At 35.4% G+C, this 14,849-nt stretch overlaps 1 protein-coding gene across 2 annotated transcripts in view; it reads left to right on the top strand.

Moving 5' to 3' along the window:
- Window positions 1–14,849, top strand: part of LOC111151260 (clathrin heavy chain) — a 65,016-nt gene that overhangs the window by 24,052 nt on the left and 26,115 nt on the right. For both annotated transcript variants that reach the window (XM_022509134.1, XM_022509133.1), the window contains exons 3-13: window positions 580–848; window positions 1,306–1,467; window positions 4,015–4,128; window positions 4,544–4,717; window positions 8,071–8,268; window positions 8,996–9,196; window positions 11,279–11,431; window positions 12,037–12,159; window positions 12,845–12,982; window positions 13,179–13,343; window positions 13,486–13,666. In XM_022509134.1, coding sequence (XP_022364842.1) covers window positions 580–848; window positions 1,306–1,467; window positions 4,015–4,128; window positions 4,544–4,717; window positions 8,071–8,268; window positions 8,996–9,196; window positions 11,279–11,431; window positions 12,037–12,159; window positions 12,845–12,982; window positions 13,179–13,343; window positions 13,486–13,666 — 1,878 coding nt within the window. The remainder of the gene's footprint in view (window positions 1–579; window positions 849–1,305; window positions 1,468–4,014; window positions 4,129–4,543; window positions 4,718–8,070; window positions 8,269–8,995; window positions 9,197–11,278; window positions 11,432–12,036; window positions 12,160–12,844; window positions 12,983–13,178; window positions 13,344–13,485; window positions 13,667–14,849) is intronic.

The following is a 14,849-nucleotide window of genomic DNA, read 5'->3' as shown; positions in this document are numbered from 1 at the left end:
CTTTTTTTTCCAGCACCTCTACTTTTCCCTGATGAGATGTAGCATGTACTTCTCTTACGTGCTTAGTATAAGGCAGAGTTGTAGATCCTTCTCCAAATAGGCAGTTTCCACTAGACCTGGTTGGATGGGGATGATTGCCTGTTAAAAAGTAGACATTTTCCCCTGTGTTTGTATCAGATTTGCTTTGTTCTGTGTACCTACAACTAACTTAGTTTATGCATAAACATTCTTAATTATCAGCATGAAGGCTACAACCTTGTTTTCCATCACTGTTAAGTCTTCAGACTCATTTTCAGTTGGGATTTAGAATTCTGTAGAAGTCATACTATTTATTTAAGATGTCCTTAGTAGAGGTAATGTAGTTTTTGCTTCAGCTATGGATATAGATTGTTGGCTTAGTCTCTGCTATCTCTTCAAAGGTTGCTGCTCTATCAGTGTGACTTCTGTAGTTGGTTATTAGTCTCCTGATAGAACCGTTTTGTTTTAAAGTTACAGCTTGTTAGAGATAGTCTAGCTAGGTAATAATTTATCCTGAAGTTTGCTTACCTAATGACTCATAATTCATAATTTTGTTTTTAGCTGGGAAAACTCTTCAGATATTTAACATTGAAATGAAAAGTAAAATGAAGGCCCATACCATGACTGATGATGTCACCTTCTGGAAATGGATCTCTTTGAATACGGTTGCTCTTGTTACGGATAATGCAGTTTATCATTGGAGTATGGAAGGAGAGTCTCAGCCAGTGAAAATGTTTGATCGCCATTCTAGCCTTGCAGGGTGTCAGATTATCAATTATCGTACAGATGCAAAGCAAAAGTGGTTACTTCTGACTGGCATATCTGCACAGGTAACATTTTTCTAGATGTTTAATAAAAGGTAAAGAGAATTAATGTGAGCAGACTGAAGTTTATTTTAAAATTATGTCTTCTATGTTTAGTCCTGGTGTATCAGACTTACTTTGAAAGCATTTTTTTTTTCTTTTTTAAGAAATAAAGGTTGCTAGCTTAATGGCTTTATACTGATATACATTTTCGGAGTACTCTTACCAAGTGATTTTTTTTTTCAAGACAGTGTAAAGAGATGCTTGTTTTTGAGGGACATTTTAAATATTCATGTTAAGCTTTATTAAGAAAATGTTGGAACCAAATTTTAAATTAAGAGGTATCAAATCTACATGGAGAGACTAAATTTACAAAGAATTATAAATCCTGCCAAAAGTGATATAAAGCATTTTAATGGTTGATGAATCTGAGAGTTATAGATTCACTGGGTCCCCAAACTTTGTTCTTTTTGATCCTTTGTAGCAAAATCGTGTGGTGGGAGCTATGCAGTTGTATTCTGTAGATAGGAAAGTGTCTCAGCCCATTGAAGGACATGCGGCTAGCTTTGCGCAGTTTAAAATGGAAGGAAATGCAGAAGAATCAACGTTATTTTGTTTCGCAGTACGGGGTCAAGCTGGAGGGAAGGTGAGTTTTGGCTTCGCAAATTATTATTTAGTGAGAACTTATCTTTGTCTTTCTACTAATTTAATTAGCCCTCTAATTTCAAAAGTCTTTTCTCTCCATTGTTAATTTGTTTTTAATATAAAGATTTGTGGTGACTTTAAATTCTGCTTCTAGTGATACTTATCTAAATAATGTTTTCTTGTGATACTTGTCTAAAATGAATAATGTTCTTTAGCAACTTTTTTATATCAGCTGTTTATAGTGACACTTTTTTTGCTTATCTTTAGCAAAGGCCTTAATTTGATGTTTCTCAATAATATGTATAAGAATTAGGGTTGCTACGATGTATGTTTGTTTGCCTTATATCTAGAGAGTCTGACTTAGTAAGTGGAGTCCATCATCTGTATTTTAAATGCCCTAGGTGACTAGATAGATGTGGACCACAATTTGAGTAATATCATCTTAAGTCAGCTTCTCAACCCTGGCTATACATTGGAATCACCTGGACAAATTGAAGTACTTTATATCTTGAGGTTCTTAGTTATAATAGAAACAAGGCCTGGTTGACTAGAATATAAAAAGTTTAGTGAAAAGATAACAGATAGTTTACAATTTGCTAGGAAGGTTAAGGACCAAGCTTTGGAAAAAAATGAGGAGGAATAAGAGAGAATGGGCAGCAGCCATGTTCCTAGCCAAAAGCCCTGACACAGAAGTCTGAGGATTCTCCTGCTACTGTGCCTGCACTTGGATGCCGTAATTGGTACTGCTGGCCCTGGCAACTCAGTTTAGCTGCCGTTGTAACTGCCAGAGTAGAATCTCTTAAGTCTTCCGTAAGTAGTTAAAAAAGTTAAGGGACGCCTGGGTGGCTCAGTTGGTTAAGCGGCTGCCTTCGGCTCAGGTCAGATCCCAGCGTCCTGGGATCGAGTCCCACATCGGGCTCCTTGCTCATCAGGGAGCCTGCTTCTCCCTCTGCCTCTGCCTGCCATTCTGTCTGCCTGTGCTTGCTCTCTCTCCCTCTCTCTCTCTCTGACAAATAAATAAATAAAATCTTTAAAACAAACAAACAAACAAACAAACAAAAAAAAGTTAAGATAGAGGTGGCTTGAAATCCATATCTTCTTAGCAGAGAGGGAACAGATGCATGGGAAGTTAAAATTCTGCATAGAATTTCAGAATAAGAATCCCTGAACTGAGGAATGATCCAGTCAGCCTCTTAATATGGTGAGATAGCCGTACCACCCTGAACACACCCATTTTCCTCTGATCTTGGAAGCTAAGAAAGATCGGGCCTGGTTAGTACTGGGATGGGAGAAAACATTGGTATTTTGGTCTGAATTGATTGAATTTCACGAAGAGACACTTAAGTTTTAGAAGTCAGATATTATCCGTAAGACATAAAGCTGAGATATATTTTGAAAAGTCCTACTGGGAAAAAACTTTAATGTCATTTTTCTAGTATCTGAAAACCTGTATACGTTCTTGAGTGCTATATCTTTTGTACTCTGCCATGGCTTTTGGAAGATAGCTGTGTTCTCTGCTATAGTTTGCCATGGCTTTTGAAAGAAAACCATTCTTTTCAGTATGGATACTTATCCTAATGAAGGATAAGACCCTACAATTTTCGTATGGTATATATCTTGAAAACTGTACTGTTTTTTATTTGAGTCCATTCCTGACATGACTAAGCTAAATATATAATGCTCTTTCATTGAGGTTTTTGTTTTTTTTTTTTTAAACTTTTCTTGCCTGGCTGATATGCAGCATCAGATATTTTAAACCAAAATGTTCTCATCCATGAGGTATATGTGATTAGAGAACCAACTTAGGTATATACTTTCCATCTGTGTTAGAGTAGATGTATAGGTAGAGAAAAATTTAACAACTTAAGTTAGAATTCTATTTGGAAAGAGTAAATTATAATTGAAAATGATGAGAAAGTACCTTCCTGGGTCATATATTACCATTCTGTGCCCTTAATTTATGGTAGATTGAGGTGTGATCCCTCTAGCTATTCAGTTAGCTTTTTAAAAGTTTTTATCTTAAAAGAATACATATCTTTATCTTAAAAGAATACAAAGGCGGTACAGAGAGAGCCCTGTGTTTTTTACCTAGTTTTTGGTTACATCTTGCATAGCTACAGTACATTTGAAAAACCAGAAATTGACATTGGTACAATTGTATCATTCTATGTCATTTAACAGGAGTAGATTCGTGATATATACTATTCTATCACCACAGATTTCTCCGCTTCGCCAGTGTTTCAAACTCCTGATTACTAATTTACTCTCCATTTGTGTAATACTATGACTTCAAGAATGCTCCATAAGTAGAACTGTATAACATGTGCCACTTTGAGATTGGCATTTTTTTTCACTTGGCGTAATGTCCACAAGAATTTTTTAAATTATTGTTACTGAGGAGTATTCCATGATATAATTGTACCATAGTTTAATATTCACCTATTTTAGAACATTTGGGGTTGTGTTTTCACTGTGGGGGTACAAATAAAGTTGCTGTGATCAACTGGTGAATGAGAGATCTGTATCAATTTTATTTTCTTTTGAACAGTTACATATCATTGAAGTTGGCACACCACCCACAGGAAACCAGCCCTTTCCAAAGAAGGCAGTGGATGTTTTCTTCCCTCCAGAAGCACAAAATGACTTTCCTGTTGCAATGCAGGTATTTTAAGCAAAACAAATGGACTTTTAAATCTCTCCTCCTAACAAAATTAATCCCCAAACTGCTACTCACAGTCAGTGTAATTTAGTAGTGCATAGAAAAATACCCTTTATTCAATAGTAAAGTTTATTAGTGCTACTTTGTAAAGAAGTGTTCTTAATTTTCATGTAATGAGTAAACTGGGTTATCCTAAGTTCAAAATTATATTTTCTCTTTTATACATTTTACTTATACTCTTTGTTAACTGTAAGAGCTTGGGGGTAGTAAATGGCAATAGAAAGGAGGAAACCATATATATTTCTCATATAAGCCTTTTGTCAAAGTTCTAGAATTTAGCGTCTCTAAAATGGAATTGAATTAATTTTTCTCTCTGTAGAGTCATGATTTTACTGAATTGTTGATTTTCTTTATACAGATTAGTGAAAAGCATGATGTAGTGTTCTTGATTACTAAGTATGGCTATATCCACCTCTATGATCTTGAGACTGGTACCTGTATCTACATGAATAGAATCAGTGGAGAAACAATTTTTGTTACTGCACCTCATGAAGCTACAGCTGGAATAATTGGAGTCAACAGAAAGGGACAAGTAAGGAAATGTTGAAACAAATTAAGCAGTGAAATAAAACTACCATGAACTTTGCTTTTTCTTCCCAAAAAGCAAATGGTTTGGATGTCAGAAATAATAAACACATAAAAATATAGAAGCACATGGTAAAAAGTCTCTCTTTGATCCTGATTCAAAGAGAAACTATTTGACACATAGCCACTTAGGATTGTGTTTATCTGTCTTTATTGTCAAAAGAAATGATTCTTGGGTGCCTGGGTGGCTTAGTCTGTTGGTTGTCTGGCTCATGATTTCAGCTCAGGTCCATCTCATGGATTGCGTGACCTGGGGATCGAGTAGGGCTCTGTACTCAGCAGGGAGTCTGCTTGAAGAGTCTTTTCCTCTGCCCCTTCCCCCAATCAAATAAATAAGTCTTAAAAAAGAAAGGAAAAGAAAAAAGAAATGACTCTCCATGCAAAAAAAAAACCTATTAGGGTCACATTTGGTAGGTGGTTTTGCTTTTTTTTAATAGGGGTTTTTTTCTTCTGTGATTGCTAAGACGGTTAATCAACTACTGGGGAAAGAATTCTTTCTACATCTCTTTTCATGTTATTAAATATTTAATGTTGGAAAGTGCTGTGTTATAATAGCTATTGCGGGGTACCTGGAAAGTTATCCAATTAGATAGGGGAACTATTACCTATTCTGAAATTGTCAGAAGTAATTCGTTTTCTGTTTTCTTAGTATTTTAGCATGATCAAAAATACTCCACCAGGAGGTATATCCTATTTTCTAAAAAATGGTTTAAAATTTCAAGCAGTACTGTTACTGGTCTTGCCTTTTTCTAGCTTTCCAAATTAGTAGTTTTCCCAGATAGTAAGCAAAGGAAGTAGAGAGGTTCCCCTCCACCTTTGTTCTGTTAATTTCTGGAAAATGGTATGCATGTAAAGAGGCAGATCCTGTAGAGAAAGGGAGTCTTTCCCTATCTGTCCATTCCCTGTCTGATCTCCACACCTGATTAGATGCTTATGCTTTATACTGCCAGAATTTAGGTAGCTCTCCTCTTCTACATCTATCACAATGAATTACAATTGCTTGTTTAACTGCTTCAGTCACTATTCTTCATTAGAAAGGGGCTTTTTAAAAAAATTGTATTTCTATACCAATGTCTTGGCACTAAAACAACTTTAAAAATTTAGTAGCTTTCATGTATTCAGTTGAATGGGCCTCTCTTGGAAAAATCAGGAATGAATTGGCCTTTTGGTGAACTAGGTTAGTGATAATTTAATTATGAAGTTGTTAAACTAAAGACCTCCTTATTTCTGTTACCATGCTGATATTTTTAAGGTAATAAAGTATGTGGGAAAATTTTACAATATATATTTGCCATTTGTAACTCTGATTCTGAGAACTTACTGATGATTCTCCTTCCCAACAAATTTTCTGTGCCAGTTGCTTTGAGTAGGGAGATGGGTGTTTATAGGGACCTTAGGCCTCAAGTCATTTCCTCTGGTCTTTGATCAAAGTCAATTGCTGCTGGGCATATGCCCTGAAAGAATGAGTTTGTGGTTTCTATTGGTTTAAAAATCTAAAGCTTAAAAAAAAAAAAACTGTCACGAGAACATTTTTGCCAGTATCTAGCTTAAATTCTGAACTTGACTTTAGAGGTAGAGGAACCTTCTCTGTCCCCTGTAGATATTAAGTACTGGTTGCTAGAAATCTGCCAGAACAGTCTAAAATAGGATAAAGATGAATCTGTTTATTTGGTGTTTGGGAAAGACGAAGGCATAGCAATCATTAGGAAGCTTCAGACTGTAACTGGAACTTCATCTTCCTTATTTTTCCTGGGAACTAAGCATTAAATTAAGGGTGAGGGTCTGGAATGCAAATGACTATGAAGAACAAGTAATTACTCCTTCCTTTAATGTCTTAATTTGTAGTAGAATGACATGAGGCAGATACAGGATAGCCGAAGTCCTGGAGCTGGGGAGGGGTCCCTCTGACCTTTAGAAGTGAAAGCATTTGGAAGTTAAAATTCCTTTTTCTTAAAAGGAAAAATAGAACAGACAAGGTACACTGTTACCTGTCTCTTTTGATTATTGAATTCTCAGATTGTGTTTTGATTCTTATTAGTACTGGCACAGAAATTTCCCATTTTCATTTACTTAACAAATATGAAGCGTTTATTTGAGGCAAAACAGTCTGGTGCTAATAATACAACCGAGGAAAGGTAGGTGCCTGTCCTTCTGCGGCGTAGTGACTGAGAAACAGATGAGAAATTTTAGTATGAGAAGTGCTGTTGGGATAATATGTTTGTAAGCTGAGGTGTATAACCAGTTCTGGTGTAGGGGAGTGGAATGGGTATGTAAGTAATGAAGGGAAGGCTCCGTTTCTCATGTCAGTTGAGAGTAATTTAGAATTTAGGCAAGTAGGGCAGAATTCTGTGACAGTGATTTTATTTTTTTTTTCTTTTTAAGGAGAATTAAGGGTAAGTAACTGTTCCCCAAGTGCTCTTTGCTGATGCTACATTTATAAAGCACCTACTGCATGTGTTGCAGTATATTAGGTGCATGAAGATTCAGTGATTCCCTCCCCTCATTGAGTATATAATCTGGTCTCTAGGAATGTAAATGGAATTAAAATTACTGAAAATCCTTGTTAAAAAAAAAAAAAATCCTAGAGTTAAAAGGAATATACCTTAAGCTTCTTCCAGGTGAGCCCTAGATTTCATTGAGATTGCAGAGCTTTTTCATAATCCTGTAGATTGTCCAGACTCTCTCCCAAGAATCGATAAACCACATGGAGAGCTGCCTTTTGTAGCTCAACTAAATGGGAGCCTAAATTTTGACATTAACCATATTAAGAATGAATGGATGATTGCAAAGCAATTAGTTTAGACAGTGTGAAGATAGTATGAAGTAGGTGGTTATTTATATTATAAATATTATATTTATATTATAAATATGGCCATGTTTTAAGAATCCCCAAATGGCTTACCAGCCCTTGGTCTTCTTTCTCTTGGGTATTTTTGTTTTTGTTTTTTTGTTTTGAGAGAGGGAGCATGTGTGCATGCATGTGCATGAGCAGGAGGAAGGGGCTGAGGAGGAGAGAGAGACTCTCAAAGCAGGTTACATGCTTCAGCATGGAGTCCAACACGGGGCTCGATCCCATGACCTTGAGATCATGACCTGAGCCGGAAATCAAGATTCAGACGCTTAACTGACTGAGCCACCCAGGTGCCCTTAAGTTTTTTTTAATTTATTTATGGCAACAAGAATGCAATTGTCACAATTGCATTATCTTTATGACTCAATAGTAAACCGCTCTAAACAAATTTTGTGTCATTGATATCCGAATGAATACATTGCAGCTATTCATCAGTCTTTAAATTGCAGGTTCTGTCAGTATGTGTGGAAGAAGAAAACATAATTCCTTATATCACCAATGTCCTACAAAATCCTGATTTGGCTCTGAGAATGGCTGTACGTAACAACTTAGCTGGTGCTGAAGAACTCTTTGCCCGGAAATTTAATGCTCTTTTTGCCCAGGGAAATTACTCAGAGGCAGCAAAGGTAGCTGCCAATGCACCAAAGGTAAATAGTTACGGAAATGAAATTGCCATCATGGGATTCATATTAATATGTTCTATTTCTAATAATGTTAGAAGTGGAACCAGCTCTCTCACAGAGAAACTAACCCTTTTTAGGTTGCATTTTCCTGTAGTATAAGTTACTTGTCAGTGCCTCTAGACTTGGTTAGCTCTTTAAAACTCAGTGTCAGATTATGTAGATCTAGTAAGCTATGATTTACATAGATGTAATAATGTTCAGTTAGTTATAACACTGTTTACCCTCATCAGCAATAGCTACTGATTTTTATTTCTAAACTTCAAAATTAAATAGATCCTGTTTAGTTTATGGTAAGAAGATTGTCTGAAATTTAGCTGAATTTATTCTCATCACCTTACTGTTATGTTGGACTGAATTAACACTCTATACCCCAATCAGTATTACGAAGTTTGCACTTAATGTGAACCTGCAACAACAGCCAGCTGTAAATGCTTTATGATTAAGCTGTTCTCTTACACATTGGCATTGTAATTGGATTGGTATATTTCTGATTCTGAATAATCTTACAACCTTGAACCAGTTGTGTGACAGATATTGACTGAATCTTTGCTATTTAGTGTATGGAACATTTGAAATTTGTTATTGGTAGATGAAGTCATGCTTTTAAGATTGACGCAAGAGATCCTTGGAGTTATTAGTGTAATGTTGGATCACCTTTAAAAGGAGTCTTGCACATTTCTCTTTCTTAAAGGGAATCCTTCGTACCCCAGACACTATCCGTCGGTTCCAGAGTGTCCCAGCCCAGCCAGGTCAAACTTCTCCTCTACTTCAATACTTTGGAATTCTTTTGGACCAGGGTCAGCTGAACAAATACGAATCCTTAGAACTGTGTAGGCCTGTACTTCAGCAAGGACGGAAACAGCTTTTGGAGAAATGGTTAAAAGAAGATAAGGTACATTAACTTATGTTAACATACTTTTGCTTTGATCGTATTTAAATACCATGGTAGCAAGTTAGAAACATCTAGGCTGCACCAAAATGCCCATTATTTACTGCTTATAGGAACAGAACAAGGACAGACATTGTATGAGATGCATTAACTTACTACCTTTTTGAAAATGTATTTAATTTTTATGTTGCATTGAGATAGAGTATCTTTGTTCAGTTTTTTAAATGGAATCCAGGATTCTTGCTTGGTGCTTAAGAGTACTAACCTGGAAGCAAATTGCTATCCTTTTGCTTTTGGAAAATTTTGGTATGAGATGCTTACTTCAGTATACATATACATATATGCATATGGTCAACATACGTAAGACTCTTTTGGACATAAGTTATATATTCTTTTATCTCACATCCCATACTTGATATATACAGTAGTTTCAACCTCACAAATACGTCTTTTAGAAATTCCCAAGTATTATCAAAATTGTTGTATTTGCTACTAGTAACAAGTATTTGGATGTGCAAGGGAAACATGAAATGTTGAACGATTGTTGACATGTTACAAAACTTCAGGGCTGTCTAATTAGCAGTGGTAGGGATTCTCAATTACATGGAAAAATATTTAACTACTTTCTTGAAATTTATTTAAATTTGACTCTTTAAAATTTGTTCTTAACCAGCTTTCTTTTCTGAAGGGTTTCCCTGTATTTTGTGTATTTGCCCAGCAATTTCTTTTTACACAAAGCAGCTAATAGCACTGTGTTTCTTGAGCACATTATGGAAAATGTTGCTTACTTGTAAGGCAGCTAACAAGTTTAAACAGTTGCTTGGTGGCATTATTCCTTTCATTCCACCATAAAAAGCCTTTTTTCAACAAAGTGGTAGTATTGAATTACCCTGTCTTATGCCACTGTCAGGAACTGAGGTGGTTCTGTTTAAAATACTCTGGTAGTGAATAACTTTTAATATCATTATACCTTTCAGTTTTAGTGTACATTGATAATATTTTTACATTACTAATTCTAAGTCCTTGTTTCTTGACCCAGCTTCTAGCAGTCTTAAGGGATACTGGAGAATAGTGCTTCAGAGTTGGGATGCTTGGACAGGAGTCACTGTTGAAGAATAGTTATTAGCCATACTAGCGAGTATTTGAGGTCCGTCCTAATTGTTTAAGTTAAGGGAGGATGGGAATAGCCGAAGTAACTGAGTTGACCTATATAGCTATGTGAAAGCTTTTTAAGTATCATTACCTTTTTTGTGAAAATGATCGTACGGTATTTATTTATGGTAAAAGGGATACTGATCAACTCTGTACTAGTTAGCATGTTCAGTTACGAGGTATAGACTCCGGCAGAACTTTTTACCTCTCAGTGATAAATGCTGTTCTCTGACATAACCATTAAAAGTAGAAAATCAACTCTAGTATATAAATCAGAACTCTCAGGGAAGCTGTTTTCCGGATTGGGCAGCTGACTGACTCAATCTGAATAGTACAGAGGAGGGTATTTGCTTGTATACCACCTAAAATTCTAAAGTTTTTATCTCAGTCCCTGTAAAATTAGTATGTTCTGCTTTGCGACCTTAGATCTAAAAGTCAAAATTGTAATGGAGCTTAGATCGCATAGACATACAAATTATACCTTAATTTTAAGAAGGGTCCTTAGGGGTAAGCCTCATCTGACTCCTTAAATATTAAATTTTCATTTGATAACATTACATTAAAAATTGGATTCTTTTTGGAAAAATTGGGGCCATGTTGATCTGATGATCTGAATATTCATAAAAGATAGAAGTACAGGACCCTGCTTTTTAGGTACCTACTTCCTAACAAAGTAGTTGGTTATATCTATAAGCATGAAGTCTTGGTGGGCCTTTTATCCTTAAGTAATAGGATGTGTGGAGAATTCTACTGAGACAGTGCTGTGAATACAAAATGAAGAGTCTTTACTAACCACAACCCTTGCATATTTATAATATATTCTGGGACAATTGTAAGTGCCTGTCATTAGTTATTTATAGTGGAAGTAATATTAACTGCTCATTTATAAAATAGCTCGTGGATTACTAAACAGTCTCTTTTTCCCTTGGACAGCTGGAATGCTCAGAAGAACTGGGTGACCTTGTGAAATCTGTGGACCCTACATTGGCACTTAGTGTGTATCTGCGGGCTAATGTCCCAAATAAAGTCATTCAGTGCTTTGCAGAAACAGGTCAAGTCCAGAAGATTGTTTTATATGCGAAAAAAGTGAGTTCAGTGAAACAGATTCTCAATATAAATTCATTAAAACATTGAGAAATTAACTTACAGTAATGGTCAATGAATTTAGTAGTGAATTTCTTTAAACTTTGAATTACTTAAAAAAGCATAAAAACCCTGTTTTAGCTCTCACATATAGAATTACACTTAACTCAGAAGTTAAATGCTGGGGTGCCTGACTGACTCATTTGATAGACATGAGATTCTTAACCTTGGGGTCAAGTTTGAGCCCCACATTGGGTAGAGAGATTTCTTTTTAAAAATGAAGATAATCTTGCTTGGCTTCTCAGAATTTAAGATGTCATGGGCCTCTTTAACCTCTTAGAACAAACTTTGAAATGGTCATTCATTGAAAATGAGTAAGTCAGTTATAAAAATTTATAGTGTTCCATTCAAATATGTTATCACCAAGGGGTCTATTCACCTAATATAAACCAAGGTTAAAGTGAGCATGTTAACTTAATTAAAACTGAATTTGTACTTGCAGGAGTTCTATATTAGTAAATTTCTGTTGTAGAAAAAGCCTTCAAATGAAGGCTAAACAGAAATGAAACTGTACAGTAGAAACTTTGCAAATCATTGTCTATTTTTAGGTTGGATATACTCCAGACTGGATATTTTTGCTGAGGAATGTCATGCGTATCAGTCCAGATCAGGGACAGCAGTTTGCCCAAATGTTAGTTCAGGATGAAGAACCTCTTGCTGATATCACACAGGTAAAGGCATTAAAATGTATTCTGTAGAAGTTGATTTAAAAAGTGAGTTCGGGGGAGGGATCTGGGTTTAAACAGCTTTGAAGAATGGGTTAACCTTTCAGTCTGTAGAAATTAGAGCTGTGTCTGTCAACATAAACCTCAAATATCTTATTTAAAAAAATAAACAAAAAAACCAGAAAAGCAAGTAGCAGAAGAATGGACAGGAAGATACCACCCATAAACAGTTTTAAAACATGTAAAACAAATTCCATCTTGTTTAGAATGCGTATATATTAAAAATATGAAAAAATATATGGGAATAATAATAAAGGATGGTTTCTGCCATTGGGTGAAGGAAGAGATGCATATAGGAAGTGGGACTCAGAGACTTTTCCTATTTTGTGTATTTTAAATAGTTCATCAAAATTTTAGAACTATTGTTTTGATTGATTGTATTCTGCTCTTATATATAGTATCTTGACAGTTTTTTTAATCAGAATTAAAAATAACTAGATGACAAAAATTTTATTCTTAAAATTATGAAGTTACGTTGTGCAAATGATATTTAAATCTGGGTTTCGTTCTGGCAGTTTTTGTATATGTAAAGTGATATTTAATTTCCTTCCATTTATAAATTTTCAACAGGATCATAAAGCAAGTTTTAAACATCTTAAAAAACAATTCTCATTAAAATTTTTTTTCCCAGATTGTGGATGTCTTTATGGAATACAATCTAATTCAGCAGTGTACAGCATTCTTGCTTGATGCCCTGAAGAATAACCGCCCATCTGAAGGTCCTTTACAGACACGGTTGCTTGAGATGAACCTTATGCATGCGCCTCAAGTACGTTTTTCCTGCGTTTAGGCAGTTAGTTCTAGTTAGTAGATATTGAGAGCTTCTTAGATTAAGCTATTTGAAGCTACTGTGATGCCTTTACTTTCTCCTTTATTCACTATTGAATCTTAGTGTGTAATCTGGATATAGAATTATTGCTGTAAGTGGGATATAAAATAAATTTGTCCTATTTGTGGTTTTATAGGTTGCAGATGCTATTCTAGGGAATCAGATGTTCACGCATTATGACCGGGCTCATATTGCTCAGCTGTGTGAAAAGGCTGGTCTGCTGCAGCGTGCATTAGAACACTTCACTGATTTATATGACATAAAGCGTGCGGTTGTTCACACTCATCTTCTTAACCCTGAGGTATTGTCGTCTTTATCTACCAGATGGCGATATGATTGATTGGTATACAGAAAATGTGTTTGTAGTTCTGAATTAGATTCTACCATTAAGTTCGATATTATTTCATTTATGTATTTGTTTACCTGTTTATTTTGTCCTCTAGTGGTTAGTGAATTACTTTGGGTCCTTATCAGTGGAAGACTCCCTAGAATGCCTCAGGGCCATGCTGTCTGCCAATATTCGTCAAAATCTGCAGATTTGTGTTCAGGTGGCTTCGAAATATCATGAGCAACTGTCAACTCAGTCTCTGATTGAACTTTTTGAATCTTTCAAGAGTTTTGAAGGTAATTAAGAGTTTCTAAGTTGTTTTTAATTGAGAGCCAAGAGGGGTATTATTATGATATTGTACTATTGGAAATTCTTTCTACAAGCTAAATTTTATGGGACAATTTGAGTTTTATTTATTAAATGTCAACCCTTTTATGTTGGATTCTAGAGATGTGCAGCGAATGAGACTGTCAGCTTGGATATTTTATAGATGAATTAAAGGCAGAATTTTAAGACATAAACCTAAATAGTAGCTTTGTCATAATTATATAAAATGAAAATATTAATGGTCAGGTATAATAAGATTTCACACTTCTGTTGTCTGACTCTTAAAATGGCAAATGTTTCTAGCCAGGGACATTTTTTGACTTACCATTATATACTGAGTTTTCTCAACCTTTACAGTATAGATAATTTGGGGAGTTTTTGTTTGTTTTGTTTTGTTTTTTTGCACCATAGATATTTTGGGCTGGATAATTTGTTTTGGGGGTGGGTTGTCATGTGCATGCAGGATATTTAGCCACATCCCTGGCTTCTACTTCTAGATGCCAGTAGCAGCTAAAACAGCTGTGATCACCAAAAGTGTCCCCAGACATTGCCAAATGTCTGTCTCCTAGGAAGAAAAGTACCCCATGTGAGAATCACTGCTATACTGAGTGGCAGTGTAATCCCTATTGGATGACGCTTAGGTTTATTAGCTAAGCTTCTGGGCCCCAGTCATCTTTTCTCCTTCTATTTGTCCTGTTGCTCTAGACAGAGAGAATAAGATTTCTACTAGTTTACTTAATTTCTCAGTTTCTGTGTATTATACACTGAATTGATTCTGTTCATTCAAGTACAGTAGCCACTAGTGACATGTAGCTATATAAATTTGAAGTAATTAAAATTGAATACAATTAAAATTTTAATATATGTGCTGCCGAAGCAAGCACTACAATTAAAATTTTAGTTCTTCAGTCACAGCAGCCGCATTTCAAGTACTTAATAGCTGTGTATGGTTGGTGCCTATCATATTGGACAGTGCAGATATAGAACATTTTTATCACAGAAAGTTCTGTTGGACAGCACTGCATTAAATTCTTTTCAAACCACTTTTGTATTTTTTCTGTTAACTGAATATAGGAAAAACCTGCTCTAAGGGACTTCTTTTAAAATTTCTCATACGAAACTGGTATGATTTCATTTAAAATTTCTCCTGTG

The sequence above is a fragment of the Enhydra lutris genome, unplaced genomic scaffold, assembly GCF_002288905.1.
Source record: "Enhydra lutris kenyoni isolate GAN:26980312 unplaced genomic scaffold, ASM228890v2 scaffoldscaffold26, whole genome shotgun sequence".
Taxonomy (NCBI): domain Eukaryota; kingdom Metazoa; phylum Chordata; class Mammalia; order Carnivora; family Mustelidae; genus Enhydra; species Enhydra lutris.
The sequence above is the reverse complement of the archived record's forward strand: the minus strand, read 5'-3'. Positions and strand labels throughout refer to the sequence as shown.